Here is a 13,256-nt window from a genome sequence, read left to right on the forward strand (position 1 = left end):
TTCATCACTTTGAATATTTCTTGCCACTCCCTTCTGGCCTGCAAAGTTTCTGTTGAGAAATCAGCTGACAGTCGTATGGGTATTCCCTTGTAGGTAACTGAGTTTCTTTCTCTTGCTGCTTTTAAGATTCTCTCTTTGTCTTTTGCTCTTGGCATTTTAATTATGATGTGTCTTGGTGTGGTCCTCTTTGGATTCCTTTTGTTTGGGGTTCTTTGCACTTCCTGGACCCGTAAGTCTATTTCTTTCACCAGGTGGGGGAAGTTTTCTGTCATTATTTCTTCAAATAGGTTTTCAATATCTTGCTCTCTCTCATCTTCTGGTACCCCTATAATTCTGATGTTGGTACGTTTGAAGCTGTCCCAGAGGCTCCTTACACTATCTTCGTATTTTCAGGTTCTTTTTTCATTTTGCTTTTCCGGTTGGGTGTTTCTCGCTTCTTCGAATTTCAAATCTTTGACTTGATTCTTGCGCTCCTCTGGTCTGCTGTTTGGAGTCTGTATAATATTCTTTATTTCAGTTAGTGTATGCTTACTTTCTAGATGGTCCTTTATCACACCATCGAGGGTCTCATTAGATTTCCTGTACATCTCATCAAGTTTATCGACAGACTCTAGAAGCCTCTTGAGAGACCTCAAAAGTGTGGTTCTGAACTCAGTATCCTCCCTTGATAGTTTTGTCCTGTTTCTTTGTCTCCGCATTTTTTACACTTTCTTGGTACACCCCCTAGTGGTCTTTGTGTGCAGTCTTGTTGTAGTTAAGCCTTGATTGTTGTAGTTAATACTAGAGGGATTTGACCTCCAGGCCAACTGGCTGTGAGAATCAGCTGTGTTTGCAGTGGGAGAACTTCTGTCCTCTAGGGAGGTCTAATCTAGCCTTTGCCTGAGGCTATCTGGCAAATGGCTCTGTGTAGGGCTTGGGCGAGGCGGGTCCCACGGGATCAACAGGGCGGAGGAGGGAGCAGTTATGGCTGCTCTCAGTCCATCCCCAGGGGCTCTGCCTCTCTGTCCCAGCAACAGCTGCAAACCTCGGAGGGACCGTAGCCAGACAGTCCCGCTTCTCCCATTTGAGTTTGGGTCCCTAGAGACTCGCCCGGATCTGGAGCTCTGAGTCTGAGGCTCCCTCCGGATTGAAACAGTCAACTGCACCCTCAGCCACCAGCCTGCGCCTCGCGCACTCCGCACCTTAGTATTTTACTTCAGCACCGCGCCTCCTCTGATTCTCGGTTCCTCCTAGTTGTAGAACTTCCACTCAGCCAGCCTTCCTGTGGTTCTGGATGATGTCCGTTTTGTCTTTTAGTTGTATTTTTGAAGTGGTTGTTCGAGGCAGCAAACTCCGGCGTTAACCTATGCCGCCATCTTGGTTTCTCAACTTTTCATTTCTGACTGGTCCTTTTTTATGTTTTCTATCTCTGTTTTTATGTATCTCTTTGTAGAAGTTCTCACTAAGTTCATCTACTCCTATTCTGAGGTCAGTGAGCATCCTTATAATCAGTGTTTTGAACTCTGCATTTGGTAGATTGCTGGAGGGAGAGAGAGATAGAAACATCCATGAGAGAGAAACATAGATCAGCTGCCTCCTGCATACCCCCTACTGGGGATTATGTCCACAACCTGGGCATGTGCTCTGACTGGGAATTGAACTGGCAACCTCCTGGTGCATGGGATGACACTCAACTGAACCACACCGGCTGGGCTGCTTGTCTCCATTTTGTTCAGTTCTTTTTCTGGAGTTTTGTTCTTTTCTTTCATTTGGGATGTGTTTCTTTGTCTCCTCATTTTGGCAGCCTTCCTGTGTTTATTTCTGTTAGGTAGAGCTGCTACATCTCTTGTGCTTGGTAGAGTGGTGTTGTATAGTAGGTATCGTATAGGGTCCAATTGCACAACCTCCTCGATCACCCAAGCTGGGCACTCCAGGTGTACCCCCACATATGGTCTGTCTACACGTTCCTTTTATATTTGAGCCATGATTGCTGTTGGCATCTCATTGGGAGGAATTTAGCTGTGATTGAGGATCAACTGTGCAGGGGCCCACTTCACAGAATAGGAGTTACTTCAGTGGGGATCTGGTGCCTGCTGAGTTCCCCTCTTGAGTGTGTTGCTCATGGAGGTGGTTGGGTATTGCTTCAACATGGTCTGAAGCCATCCATTGGGTCACTGGGTCTGGAGCCTCCTGAGTGGTGCAGGCCAACGTCAGCTGCCACCTGTGCTCTCCCTGGGGCCATCTGGCATGAGCTATAAAGTGATCTGCAGATGGCTGCTGCTTGTGCTGGGCTTGGAGGTGCCCAGAGAATCCAAGCTGAGAACCAAAGCCAGCTGTTGCTTGTGTCAGGCCTGGGGTCACTTAGCGAGGGGTATAGGGTATGCTAAGGCCAGATGCTGCTAGTTGAGAGATTTTAAGAAAGTCTGGAGCATGAGCCAAGATAGGTCATTTGTTTAAAAAAGCCTCTGGAAAGGGCTTGCGTGGGCCTGCATATCTGGTGGGGTAGGGTCTGAGGGAATCTCCAAGGTGGGGCCAACAGTGTTAGCCAAGTTGATGGAGACTCAGATATGGTGCCCATCTACCAGCTCTGTTGGGGGAGGGCTCAGAAAAGGAACAATGGCTTCTGCCAGCACTTCTTAACTGAGAGAAAGCTGCCACTCTAGCTTTTTCCCTGATGCCAGACAATTCACTTCCTCCCCATATGTCTGTTGCTTTTTGAGTGCTGTCCCAGCACTAGAACTCAGAGCCAGTGAGTCTGAGTAAGTCTATATGTGGGTCCATGAGAGTAACACCTGGGACTCCAGCAGCCCTCCTTTCACTCATCCACAATCCCCACTGGTTTTCACAACCAGAAGTTATGGGCCCTTCTCTTTCTGCCACTGGAAACCTGAGCTGGGGGCCTGGTGTGAAGGTGGGACCTCTCGCTCCTCAGCTCAGGTGGGACCTCGGCAGCCAAGATATCCTTCCCAAATTTTGTGTGTGTGTGTGTCCATGGATTATGCATATATACATATAAGTTCTTTGGTTAATGACTTCCCATCCCACGCTCCTTCTCCCCCACCCCCACCCCCGTTCCCTCTGAGATTCTCAGTCCCTCCCAGTTTGAACTACCACTGTGGGTGTAGGACCAGCTCATTCCATGACTATGCCCCTTTTATCAGACTTGATGTAGCTTCTTATTTATATCCTTAGTGGTAGGATTTCTGTTCAGCTAGATTTTGGCAATTCTGAGTGAGGGTTATTCTAAGGGTTAGTTGTAATTTGATGTGGTTGTTGGAAGATTCAGGTACCATGTTCACCTATGCCTCCATCTTGACTGGGACTGAAAAACATTTTCTTAGTGAGATTTTAAAAATTACTCAATTATGTTCAAACAGAATATTTAAATAAATACTATTTATTCTATTTGCTGTTGGTAATTGCAGTGGATAAAACGTATCATAATTTTTACCTTGATCTTTGTTTTGCCCTTTTAGTATGTTGTGCCTTTTGGCATTCTTATTTCATAAAACGAGGATTGGGAGTTTTTTGAACCGATAAATGGCTGCTGGACAGAGTTATTTGTGTATAGAACTTCAAGTTTTGTACGTGACTATTTTAATTTGGTTTTCCACAGCACAGTGGAAAGAGTTGGGGCTTCAAGCCTTACCTCCAGGCCTCAAAGTAGTAGAAGAAATTATTTCTTCTGAGGATGAGAAACTGCTTTTGGAAAGTGTTAACTGGACAGAAGATACAGACAATCCAAATTGTAAGTAAAAACTTTAAAATTTGATTTTTAAAAGTGTCTGCAAAATGCTCTGTTACTGATCCTTCTTTTCTTCTCCCCATTTGGCTTATTAAAACTGATGTTTCCTCACAATTACTTAAAGTAGCCTGGATCCAATATTAGGCAAGTCACACTGACAAACCTTAGTAGTATTAATAATAAATAACATTTATATAGCCATTAATTTTAAACTCCAAACTGGTTAATATTGATTAGCCAACATTTGTAGACCTAACATTTATAAGCCCTTTTACATACATCATCTTATATGATCCTCTCCTCCATAAGGCAGATTTCCTCTGAGGAATCAGCAGGTCATTGCCATACCATCATCATGTAGTGAGAGCCTCCTGGAGATATTTGCAAATTAGTTACTGTGACTCTTTCCAGGTCATTAGCATTCTTGTGAGTGGCAATGTACGTATTTAGTTAGCTCTGTCAGATTGATTTGAAACTTTTTAAGTGCTTATTACTACTTTAGACTTAAAAGAACAACAGATATGAGGTAGAATGTTGATGTTATTAAAGACAATAACATAGCAGTTAACAAAAGTTACTATTACTAATGTAATCCTTACTCATAATGTTAATTTTGAAATACTTGAAGGAATGAAATTCTTTTTTACCCAAGTAGTTTACTTTATTCTCTTCATACAGTTCAAAAATCTTTAAAACACAGAAGAGTAAAGCATTTTGGTTATGAATTCCACTATGAGAATAACAATGTACATAAAGATAAGCCATTACCTGGAGGTAAGTAATTGTTAATAAATGTTGATTCAGAAAAAAAGATTTAATGTATTAGAAGTAAATCATAGTTGAGGGTGTTTCATTTGTCATTTTTAGGTAAACTTTCAAAACAGTTGATTAAACTACATTTTAATTAGCTAAATAGTGCAATTTTGTGTTAAAAAAACTTCACACAAATAGATAAAGCTAAAGTTTTTCTTGAACACTATCTGTACTTTCATACTTCTTCTTAGAAGTAGTGCCATTAACAGTTTAGAATATATTATTCCAAACCTTTACTATATGAATTTACATCCAAATATAAGAGTGTATGTATAGTTGTTAATATGAGTATTATGTTGTTTAATATATTACATGTATTACTCTACTTGTTCTTGTCCCTTTAGAAATCTTATATAGTTTTTCATTTTTTGAATGATGATAATAGCTTATTCAGTTAGCTCCCTTTTGATAGACATTTAAGTTCTTTCTAGTTTTTAGCTTTTACAAGTAGTGCTTCAGTGAGAACCTTTGTATATGCCTCTTCATGCAGGAGTTTCTAAAGGGAGATTAGCACATTAGAATTTAGTAAAGTTATGTTTATTTAAAACAACTATACCATGATTCTTACCAAGTGTGTACCACTTCCCCCTACCCTGACCAACATGTGGTAATTGTAAAATTTTTAACCTTATAATTACTTGATTAGCAGTGAGGTTGGCCATTTGTATTTCTTTTCCTGTGAATTATTTTTCATATCCTTTATCAGTTTTTTCTAATGGTTGTCTAATCTATATATATAAAAGCCTAAGCGACTGTTATGACCGGTTGACCGAACGACTGTTCGACCGGCTGCTATGATGTGCACTTACCACCAGGGGGCAGACATTCAGTGCAGGAGCTGCCCCCTGGTGGTCAGTGAAATCCCACAGCTAACCTCCCCAAGCCGGCCAACCTCCAGCTAACCTTCCCCCCCCCCCCCGCCAGCTGGCCCCAATCAGCCAGCCAGGCTGAGGGACCCTACCTGTACACAAATTCATGCACCAGGCCTCTAGTTTATTAATAAGAACTTACTATATAATATAGATATTAATCCTTTGATAAAATTCTTTTTATTAAATTTTTTTTTATTTTATTTTTATTTATTTATTTATTTATTTATTTATTTATTTATTTATTTTTATTGCTTAAAGCATTACAAAGTTTATTACATATGTGTCCTTTTTTTTTTTTCCCCCCCGCCCTTGTTTTTTATTAAATTTTTATTGTTCGGATTACATTTGTTCCTCTCCCCCCCCCCCCCCCCATAACTCCCCTCCTTCCAGTTCCCGCCCCACCCTCCGCCCTCACTCCCCACCCACTGTCCTCATCCATAGGTGCACGATTTTTGTCCAGTCTCTTCCCGAATCTCCCATTCCCCTTTCCCCCCCAAGAATAGTCAGTCCATTCCCTTTCTATGTCCCTGATTCATTATAAGCACCAGTTCATTCTGTACATCAGATTATTTATTCACTTGATTCTTAGATTCACTTGTTGATAGATGCATGTTTGTTGTTCACAATTTGTATCTTTACCTTTTTCTTCTTCCTCTTCTTAAAGGATACCTTTCAGTATTTTGTGTAATACTAGTTTAGTGGTGATGAACTCCTTTAGCTTTTCCTTATCTGTGAAGCTCTTTATCTGACCTTCAATTCTGAATGATAGCTTTGCTGGATAAAGTAATCTTGGTTGTAGGTTCTTGGTATTCAGCACTTTGAATATTTCTTGCCATTCCCTTCTGGCCTGCAAAGTTTCTGTTGAGAAATCAGCTGACAGTCGTATGGGTATTCCCTTGTAGGTAATTGAGTCTCTTTCTCTTGCTGCTTTTAAGATTCTCTCTTTGTCTTTTGCTCTTGGCATTTTAATTATGATGTGTCTTGGTGTGGTCCTCTTTGGATTCCTTTTGTTTGGGGTTCTCTGCGCTTCTTGGACCTGTAAGTCCATTTCTTTCACCAGGTGGGGGAAATTTTCTGCCATTATTTCTTGAAATAGGTTTTCAATATCTTGCTGTCTCTCATCTTCTGGCACCCCAATAATTCTGATATTATTCCGCTTGAAACTGTCCCAGAGGCTCCTTACACTATCTTCACACTTTCGGATTCTTTTTTCATTTTGCTTTTCCAGTTGGGTGTTTTTTGTCAAATCTTTGGTTTGATTCTTGTGCTCCTCTGGTCTGCTATTGGGTATAATATTCTTTTTTTTTTTTTTTTTTATATTTTATTGATTTTTTACAGAGAGGAAGGGAGAGAGATAGAGAGCTAGAAACATCGATGAGAGAGAAACATCGATCAGCTGCCTCCTGCACATCTCCTACTGGGGATGTGCCCGCAACCCAGGTACATGCCCTTGACCGGAATCGAACCTGGGACCTTTCAGTCCGCAGGCCGACGCTCTATCCACTGAGCCAAACTGGTTTCGGCGGGTATAATATTCTTTATTTCAGTCCGTGTATGCTTACTTTCTAATTTCTTTATCGTAGCATCGAGGGTCTCATTAGTTTTCGTGAGGCTCTGCTCAAGTTTATAGCAAGCCCTCAAAATTGCGATTCTTAGCTCCATATCCTCCATTTCTGTCATGTTTTTTGTCTCCGCATCTTTTATGCTTTCTTGGTGCACCCCCTTGTGGTCTTTGTGCGCAGTCTTGTTCTAGCCAAGCCTTAATTGTTGTAGTTAACACTAGAGGGATTTGACCACCAGGCCGACTGGCTGTAGGAATCAGCTGTGTGGAAAACTTCAGTCCTCTGGGGAGGCACTAATCCAGCCTTTGCCTGAGGCGATCGGCAAATGGCTCTGCGCAGGGCTTGGGCGGGGCAGGCTCAACAGGGCGGGGGGAGGGAGCAGCTATGGCTGCTCTCAGTCCGTCCCCAGGGACTCTGCCTCTCTGTCCCCGCAACTGCTGCAAACCTCGGAGGGACCGTAGCCAGACAGTCCCGCTTCTCCCGTTTGAGTCTGGGTCCCTAGAGACTCGCCCGGATCTGTACCCCAGAGTCTGAGACTCACTCCTGATTGAAAACGACAACCGCGCCCTCAGCCACCAGCTCGCTTTGCGCGCGCACCACCGTACCTTTAAATTTTCCACACTGCGCCTCCTCTGTGCCTCGGAATGCTGCTGTTTTTCCTTCTAGTTGAAGAGTCTCTCCTCAGCCAGCCTTCCTGTGGTTCTGGTTGATGTCCGTTCCCTCTTTTAGTTGTATTTTTGAAGTGGTTGTTTACAGCGGCATAGCCGGTGTTTACCTATGCCGCCATCTTCGATTCTCCATTTCGCCTTCACTCTTGATAAAATTCTTTGTTGAGTTTAATTTATCTGTATTTATATGACTTGGTCCTATTTAAGGGTTTCTTTCAGTGAAAGTAAGTTAGTTTGACTTTTAAAAGTGTGTGTGGTTTTTTTTTAAAGAAAAATAATGTAAAATAATTAGATTTAAAATAAATTGAAAAATTTTAAATTAAAGGAAAGTGACCAGGTTAATTTCCAGTATAGAATATAGCAAATTTATAATTTTATTGCTATTTTGCAAAAAACAAAATTGTGGTTAACAAAAATTGTTATTTTTTGTTGTTTAATTTGATAAAATCAATAATAACTTTAAAAGATTCTTAGGAAGGTTTTCTTTATATTTTGCTTTGCTTGTGTGTTTATTGTTATATTTTCATCTGACTACTAAATTAAAAACTATATGGTTTTTTATCACCGTGACTATGTTTTTATTCTTGGACAAAACATGCAAAGTAAATACTGTGATATATTTCACCTTTATAAAAAATTACCTCAGGTCTTCCTGACATTTGTGATAGCATGTTGGAGAAATGGTTGAAAGAAGGCTTCATTAGACACAAACCTGATCAGTTGACTGTGAACCAGTATGAACCTGGGCATGGTGAGTATTTCTTCTTTAAAAATTACAGTCAAATTTTATAACTAAGTAGATTATGAGACTCAATGATCACATATATCATTCTTATGTTTTGCCGTGTTGACTTTAATCCCTTGCAAATCTGCTCACTCTCTTGAGACACTTGCATCTCAAAGTGTAAACTGACACAAATTACTACTCGTGACTCTTTTGTTCCCCTCTCAATATTTTATTTAGAGATGGAGAAGATTGCATTAAAAACAGGAGACATGTATAATGGAAGAAACCAAATAATTTATAAATACAGGCACATGTTGTTTTATTGTGCTTCGTTTTAGTGCATTGCACATTACAAATGTTGTACTTTTTACACATTTGTTTTGTTTTTGTTTTTTGGGTTTTTAAAAAATATATATTTTTATTGATTTCAGAGAGGAAGGGGGGGAAGAAAGGGAGAGAGAGAGAGAGAGAGAGAGAGAGAGGGAGAGAGAGAAACTTCGGTGATGAGAGAATCATTGATCGGCTGCCTCCTGCACGTTCCCCACAGGTGATTGAGCCCTAAACACGGAGGTGTGTCCTGACCCAGAATTGAACCTTGACCTCCTGGTTCATAGGTCAACGTTCCACCACTGAGCCATGCCAGTTGGGCTTGTTTTTTGGGTTTTTAAACTTTATTGTGCACATATATTCTAAAAAGTACTAACTTTTTTCTAAAGGTGGGAATTTAGATTGGACATTATTGTTATCATAAACACTGTGTAGACTTTTACATAGTTATGGAAAATTTTATAAAATAAATTCCTAGAAGCAGAATTGCCATGGCAAAATTTCGCATATTAAATTTCAATAGATAGTATGAAATTTTCCCCACCAGCGAAAAGATTATGACTCACTCTATTGTGATACTTTATTGTGCTGGTCTGGAATTGAGCTGTGCCTATACAGAGAAGAAGGCTAATTGGTTGGATGATCTTATTCTTTCTTCTCTGTTGAGAATGTAGAAGACAATTCTAGGATGACATGTTACGGAAAAATCTTTAGGTTATTGATTTTTTTACACTTGTTAGCGGCATCTCCATCTGATATTTGTAGTAATTGAATGATCTTAAAAGTGTTATTAATGGCAAGCGTTCTGGATTGTTTTTCCTGCATTTATCACCGTGTATTATGATGGCCTATTTACCAGTCAATCTTAACATTGATCTGTAAGCTCCTTGGGAACAGGAACTCTCTTATTTACTTTATATACTCTCACCATGTAGCAAAGTTCCTTTCACTTAAGAGATGCTCAGGTAACATAGATTGAGAGATTGGTGGGGGAAACCATATCTTAATTATTCATATACTTAGCCTTCACACCTGGTTATTGTTTGTTTTTGGGAATCCAGCGTTTAAGGGGAAACATGACTTTGTTATTTATCTTTCATATCTTCTTCTTGGGCTGGGGTTGAGTAAATGTCCTAATTAAGCAGTGACTTTTAAGTCTTGATTTTAGAATCAAGTCTCAATAGCACTTGAACATGAAGTTGAGAGATTTTTAGTGTAGATTTAGTTTAATTTTTATTTAGTCACATTGACCCTAAATGTTTCCTTTTAACTAAAATGATAGCATAGTCCTGATAATCGAACAATGTTTTCACCATAATAGTGTGAAGCTATATTTAGAGTTGTCTTGAATCTATTGAAAGGGAAAATGAAGTAACGTGTTTTCGTCTCTTCCATCTCAGGAATTCCTGCTCATATTGACACACATTCTGCTTTTGAGGATGAGATCATTTCTCTCAGTTTGGGGTCAGAGGTAATTATTTAGACGTTTTTATTAGCTATCAACAAATGTCTTACCTTATACAATGCCCTTTTCATAGGATTTCCCACATTTGTTAATTCAAATGAATTAAGATTTTTCAAAATGATAAGTAAAGGCATCATTAGCACTTTTATTTCTTGCAGAATGTGAACTTATTACAGCTTCTTTTAGATGTTGAAAGTTTTATCTATAAGCTCATCAAATGCCAGGAAAGGCCCTGTAATATAATTTTTTTACACATTTATTTTTATATTTTTAAAATTTATTTTTATTAATTGAATTTATTGGGGTGGCATTGGTTCATAAAACTATAGAGGTTTCACATGTACAATAAAATATCACTATGTGGCCTCTGGCTTCTACAATAAAGACTCATTCTTATACACCCCTCCCCCCCAAAAAAAAAATCATATGCATACTGCATTGTGCACTAATCATCCAAAATAAAGTCTCTTTCTGTCTCCATAAATCCCTACTTTGCCCACTTCCGCCTATCCCACCTCTAATATTTTACTTGTATTTTATTTATTTATTTTTAAAATATATTTTTATTAATTTTAGAGAGGAAGGGAGAGGGAGAGAGAGATAGAAACATCAATGATGAGAGAATCATTATCAGCTGCCTCCTGCATGACCCTCCACTGGGGATCAAGTCTGAAACCTGGGCATGTGCCCTGACTAGGAATTGAACCGTGACCTCCTGGTTCATAGGTTGTTGCTCAATCACTGAGCCACACTGGGTCTGGCACATTTTACTTTGGTTTTTATTATTTAAAAATTTTAAAAATATATGTTTTTATTGTTTTCAGAGAGGAAGGGAGAGGGAGAGAGAAAGATGGAAACACCAATGATGAGAGAGAATCATTAATCGGCTGCTTTACCCGGGCATATGCCTTTGACCGGAATTGAACCCTTTAGGCCACAGGCAGACACTCTTATCTACTGAGGCAAACAGGCTAGGGCACACATTTTACTTTTAAAAGTTAATAAAATCTAGACTTCCCTTTGTGCAGTAATTTACTGGAGCAGCATTGCCATCTAGTGGCTAAAGATAATAGCTGCAGGCTATTAAAAAAAGAAACAACTAAAATGTGCATGTCTGGAATTTTGATGAACTTTTTCACATCTATTACCTGATTGAGTCCCTTCAAAAACTTTGGGTAGTACAGGGAAATGTCTGTTTTTACATACGAAGAGTAAGTTATTCATGTTTATTCATTGACTTGTTTCTATAGTTGCACTTTACTTGAACTGCTAAAGAAGCTCTAAAAAGCAAAAATGAATAACAAAAAACAAAAAAAAAACTCAGACAGATAACAGAATGGTGATTAACAGGGAAAGGGGGTGGAGGGAGGTAGAAGAGGATAAAGGGAGATAAATGGTGATGGACTTGCCTTGGAGTAGAGAACGCACAATACAACATATAGATGATGTATTATAGAATTGTACATCTGAAACCTATATAATTTTATTAACTAACTAGAGGCCGGTGCACAAAAATTTGTGCACTAGGGGGGCGGGGGGAGGGGGGTCCTCCAGCCCGGCCTGTGCCCTCTCACAGTCTGGGACCCCTCGGAGATAATGACCTGCTGGCTTAGGCCTGCTCCTGGGTGGCAGAGGGCACGCCCAATCCCTAGGTGCAGCCCCTGGTCAGGCTCAGAGCAGGGCCGATTGGGGAGTTGGGGCGCCACCCCGTCATGCACAGAGCAGGGTGGATCAGGAGGTTGCGATGCCACCCTCAGTCGCTCTCAGGGTAGGGCCGATTGGAGGGTTGGGGCACCGCCCCCTGTCACACTCAAGGCAGGGTCCATGGGGGTTGCGGCGCCACCCCCTGTCACTCACAGAGCAGGGCCAATCAGGGGGTTGGAGCGCCACCATTGTCACACTCGGGGCAGGGCCGATGGAGAGGTTATGGCTCTACCCTGTCACACACAGAGCAGCACCGATGGAGAGGCTATGACTCTACCCTGTCACACACAGAGCAGGGCCGATCAGGGGGTTGGTGCGCTGCACCCTTTCAAACACAGAGCTGCAGGGCGATCAGGGGGTTGGGGAGCTCCCCCCTATTAGGCACAGAGCAGGGCTGATCAGGGGGTTGGGACGCTGCACCCTGTCACACTCAGGGCAGGGCCAATGGGGAGGTTATGGCTCTACCCTGTCACAGAGCAAGGCCCGTGGAGGGGGGTTGGAGCGCCACCCTCTATCACCCACAGAGCAGGGCCGATCAGGGGGTTGGGGCGCCACCACTGTCACACTCGGGGCAGGGCCGATGGAGAGGTTATGGCTCTACCCTGTCACACACAGAGCAGGGCCCGTGGGGGAGGGGGTTGGGGCGCTGCACCCTGTCAAACACAGAGCCACAGGGCGATCAGGGGATTGGGGAGCTCCCCCCTATCAGGCACAGAGCAGGGCTGATCAGGGGGTTGGGGTGCCTTCCCCTGTCATAAACAGAGCAGGGTGGATAGGGAGGTTGTGGCCCTGCCCCCTGTCACACACAGAGCCGCAGGGCGATCAGGGGGTTTGGGCGCTGCCCCCTGTCACGCTGATCCCAGTGCCGGGAGCCTCCGCTGATCCCAGTGCCGGGAGGCATATTACCCTTTTACTATATAGGATAGAGGCCTGGTGCATGGGTAGGGGATGGCTGGTTTGCCCTGAAGGGTGTCCTGGATCAGAGTGGGGGTCCCCACTGGGGTGCCTGGCCAGTCTGGGTGAGGGGCTGAGGGCTGTTTTCCGGCTGGCGAGTGACTAAAGCTTCCAACCACTCCTTGTTTTCTTTTTTTTTTTTTTTATTCTGGGCCAGCTTTAGCTCTGAGGCCTCGCTGCTGAAAACATGGATACAATGTTTTGGTCCAGCTGGCTTTCAGTCCGGCTGGTTTCTGGAGTTTTGTTTAGCTTCTTATTTGCAACAGAGTACATAGTTGCTTAGAGTTGCAGCTGAGAGGCTGGCAAGTGAGGCGGGGAACGTTGGAGTCCGCAGCAAGCAAGCCTCATGCTTGCTTCAGTGCCTGGCTGCCGGCCGCCATCTTGGCTGACAGTTAATTTGCATATACTCACTGATTAGCCAATGAAAAGGGTAGCGGTCG

The 13,256-nt window shown here is 42.0% G+C and overlaps 1 protein-coding gene across 3 annotated transcripts in view; it reads left to right on the top strand.

Moving 5' to 3' along the window:
• Nucleotides 1-13,256, top strand: part of ALKBH8 (alkB homolog 8, tRNA methyltransferase) — a 62,692-nt gene that overhangs the window by 12,865 nt on the left and 36,571 nt on the right. For all 3 annotated transcript variants that reach the window (XM_070426932.1, XM_070426934.1, XM_070426933.1), the window contains exons 4-7: nt 3,596-3,727; nt 4,403-4,498; nt 8,286-8,390; nt 10,094-10,164. In XM_070426932.1, coding sequence (XP_070283033.1) covers nt 3,596-3,727; nt 4,403-4,498; nt 8,286-8,390; nt 10,094-10,164 — 404 coding nt within the window. The remainder of the gene's footprint in view (nt 1-3,595; nt 3,728-4,402; nt 4,499-8,285; nt 8,391-10,093; nt 10,165-13,256) is intronic.

This window comes from Myotis yumanensis, unplaced genomic scaffold, assembly GCF_028538775.1.
Source record: "Myotis yumanensis isolate MYYU_CA2020_CCGP unplaced genomic scaffold, mMyoYum1.0.hap1 SCAF_10, whole genome shotgun sequence".
Lineage (NCBI taxonomy): Eukaryota > Metazoa > Chordata > Mammalia > Chiroptera > Vespertilionidae > Myotis > Myotis yumanensis.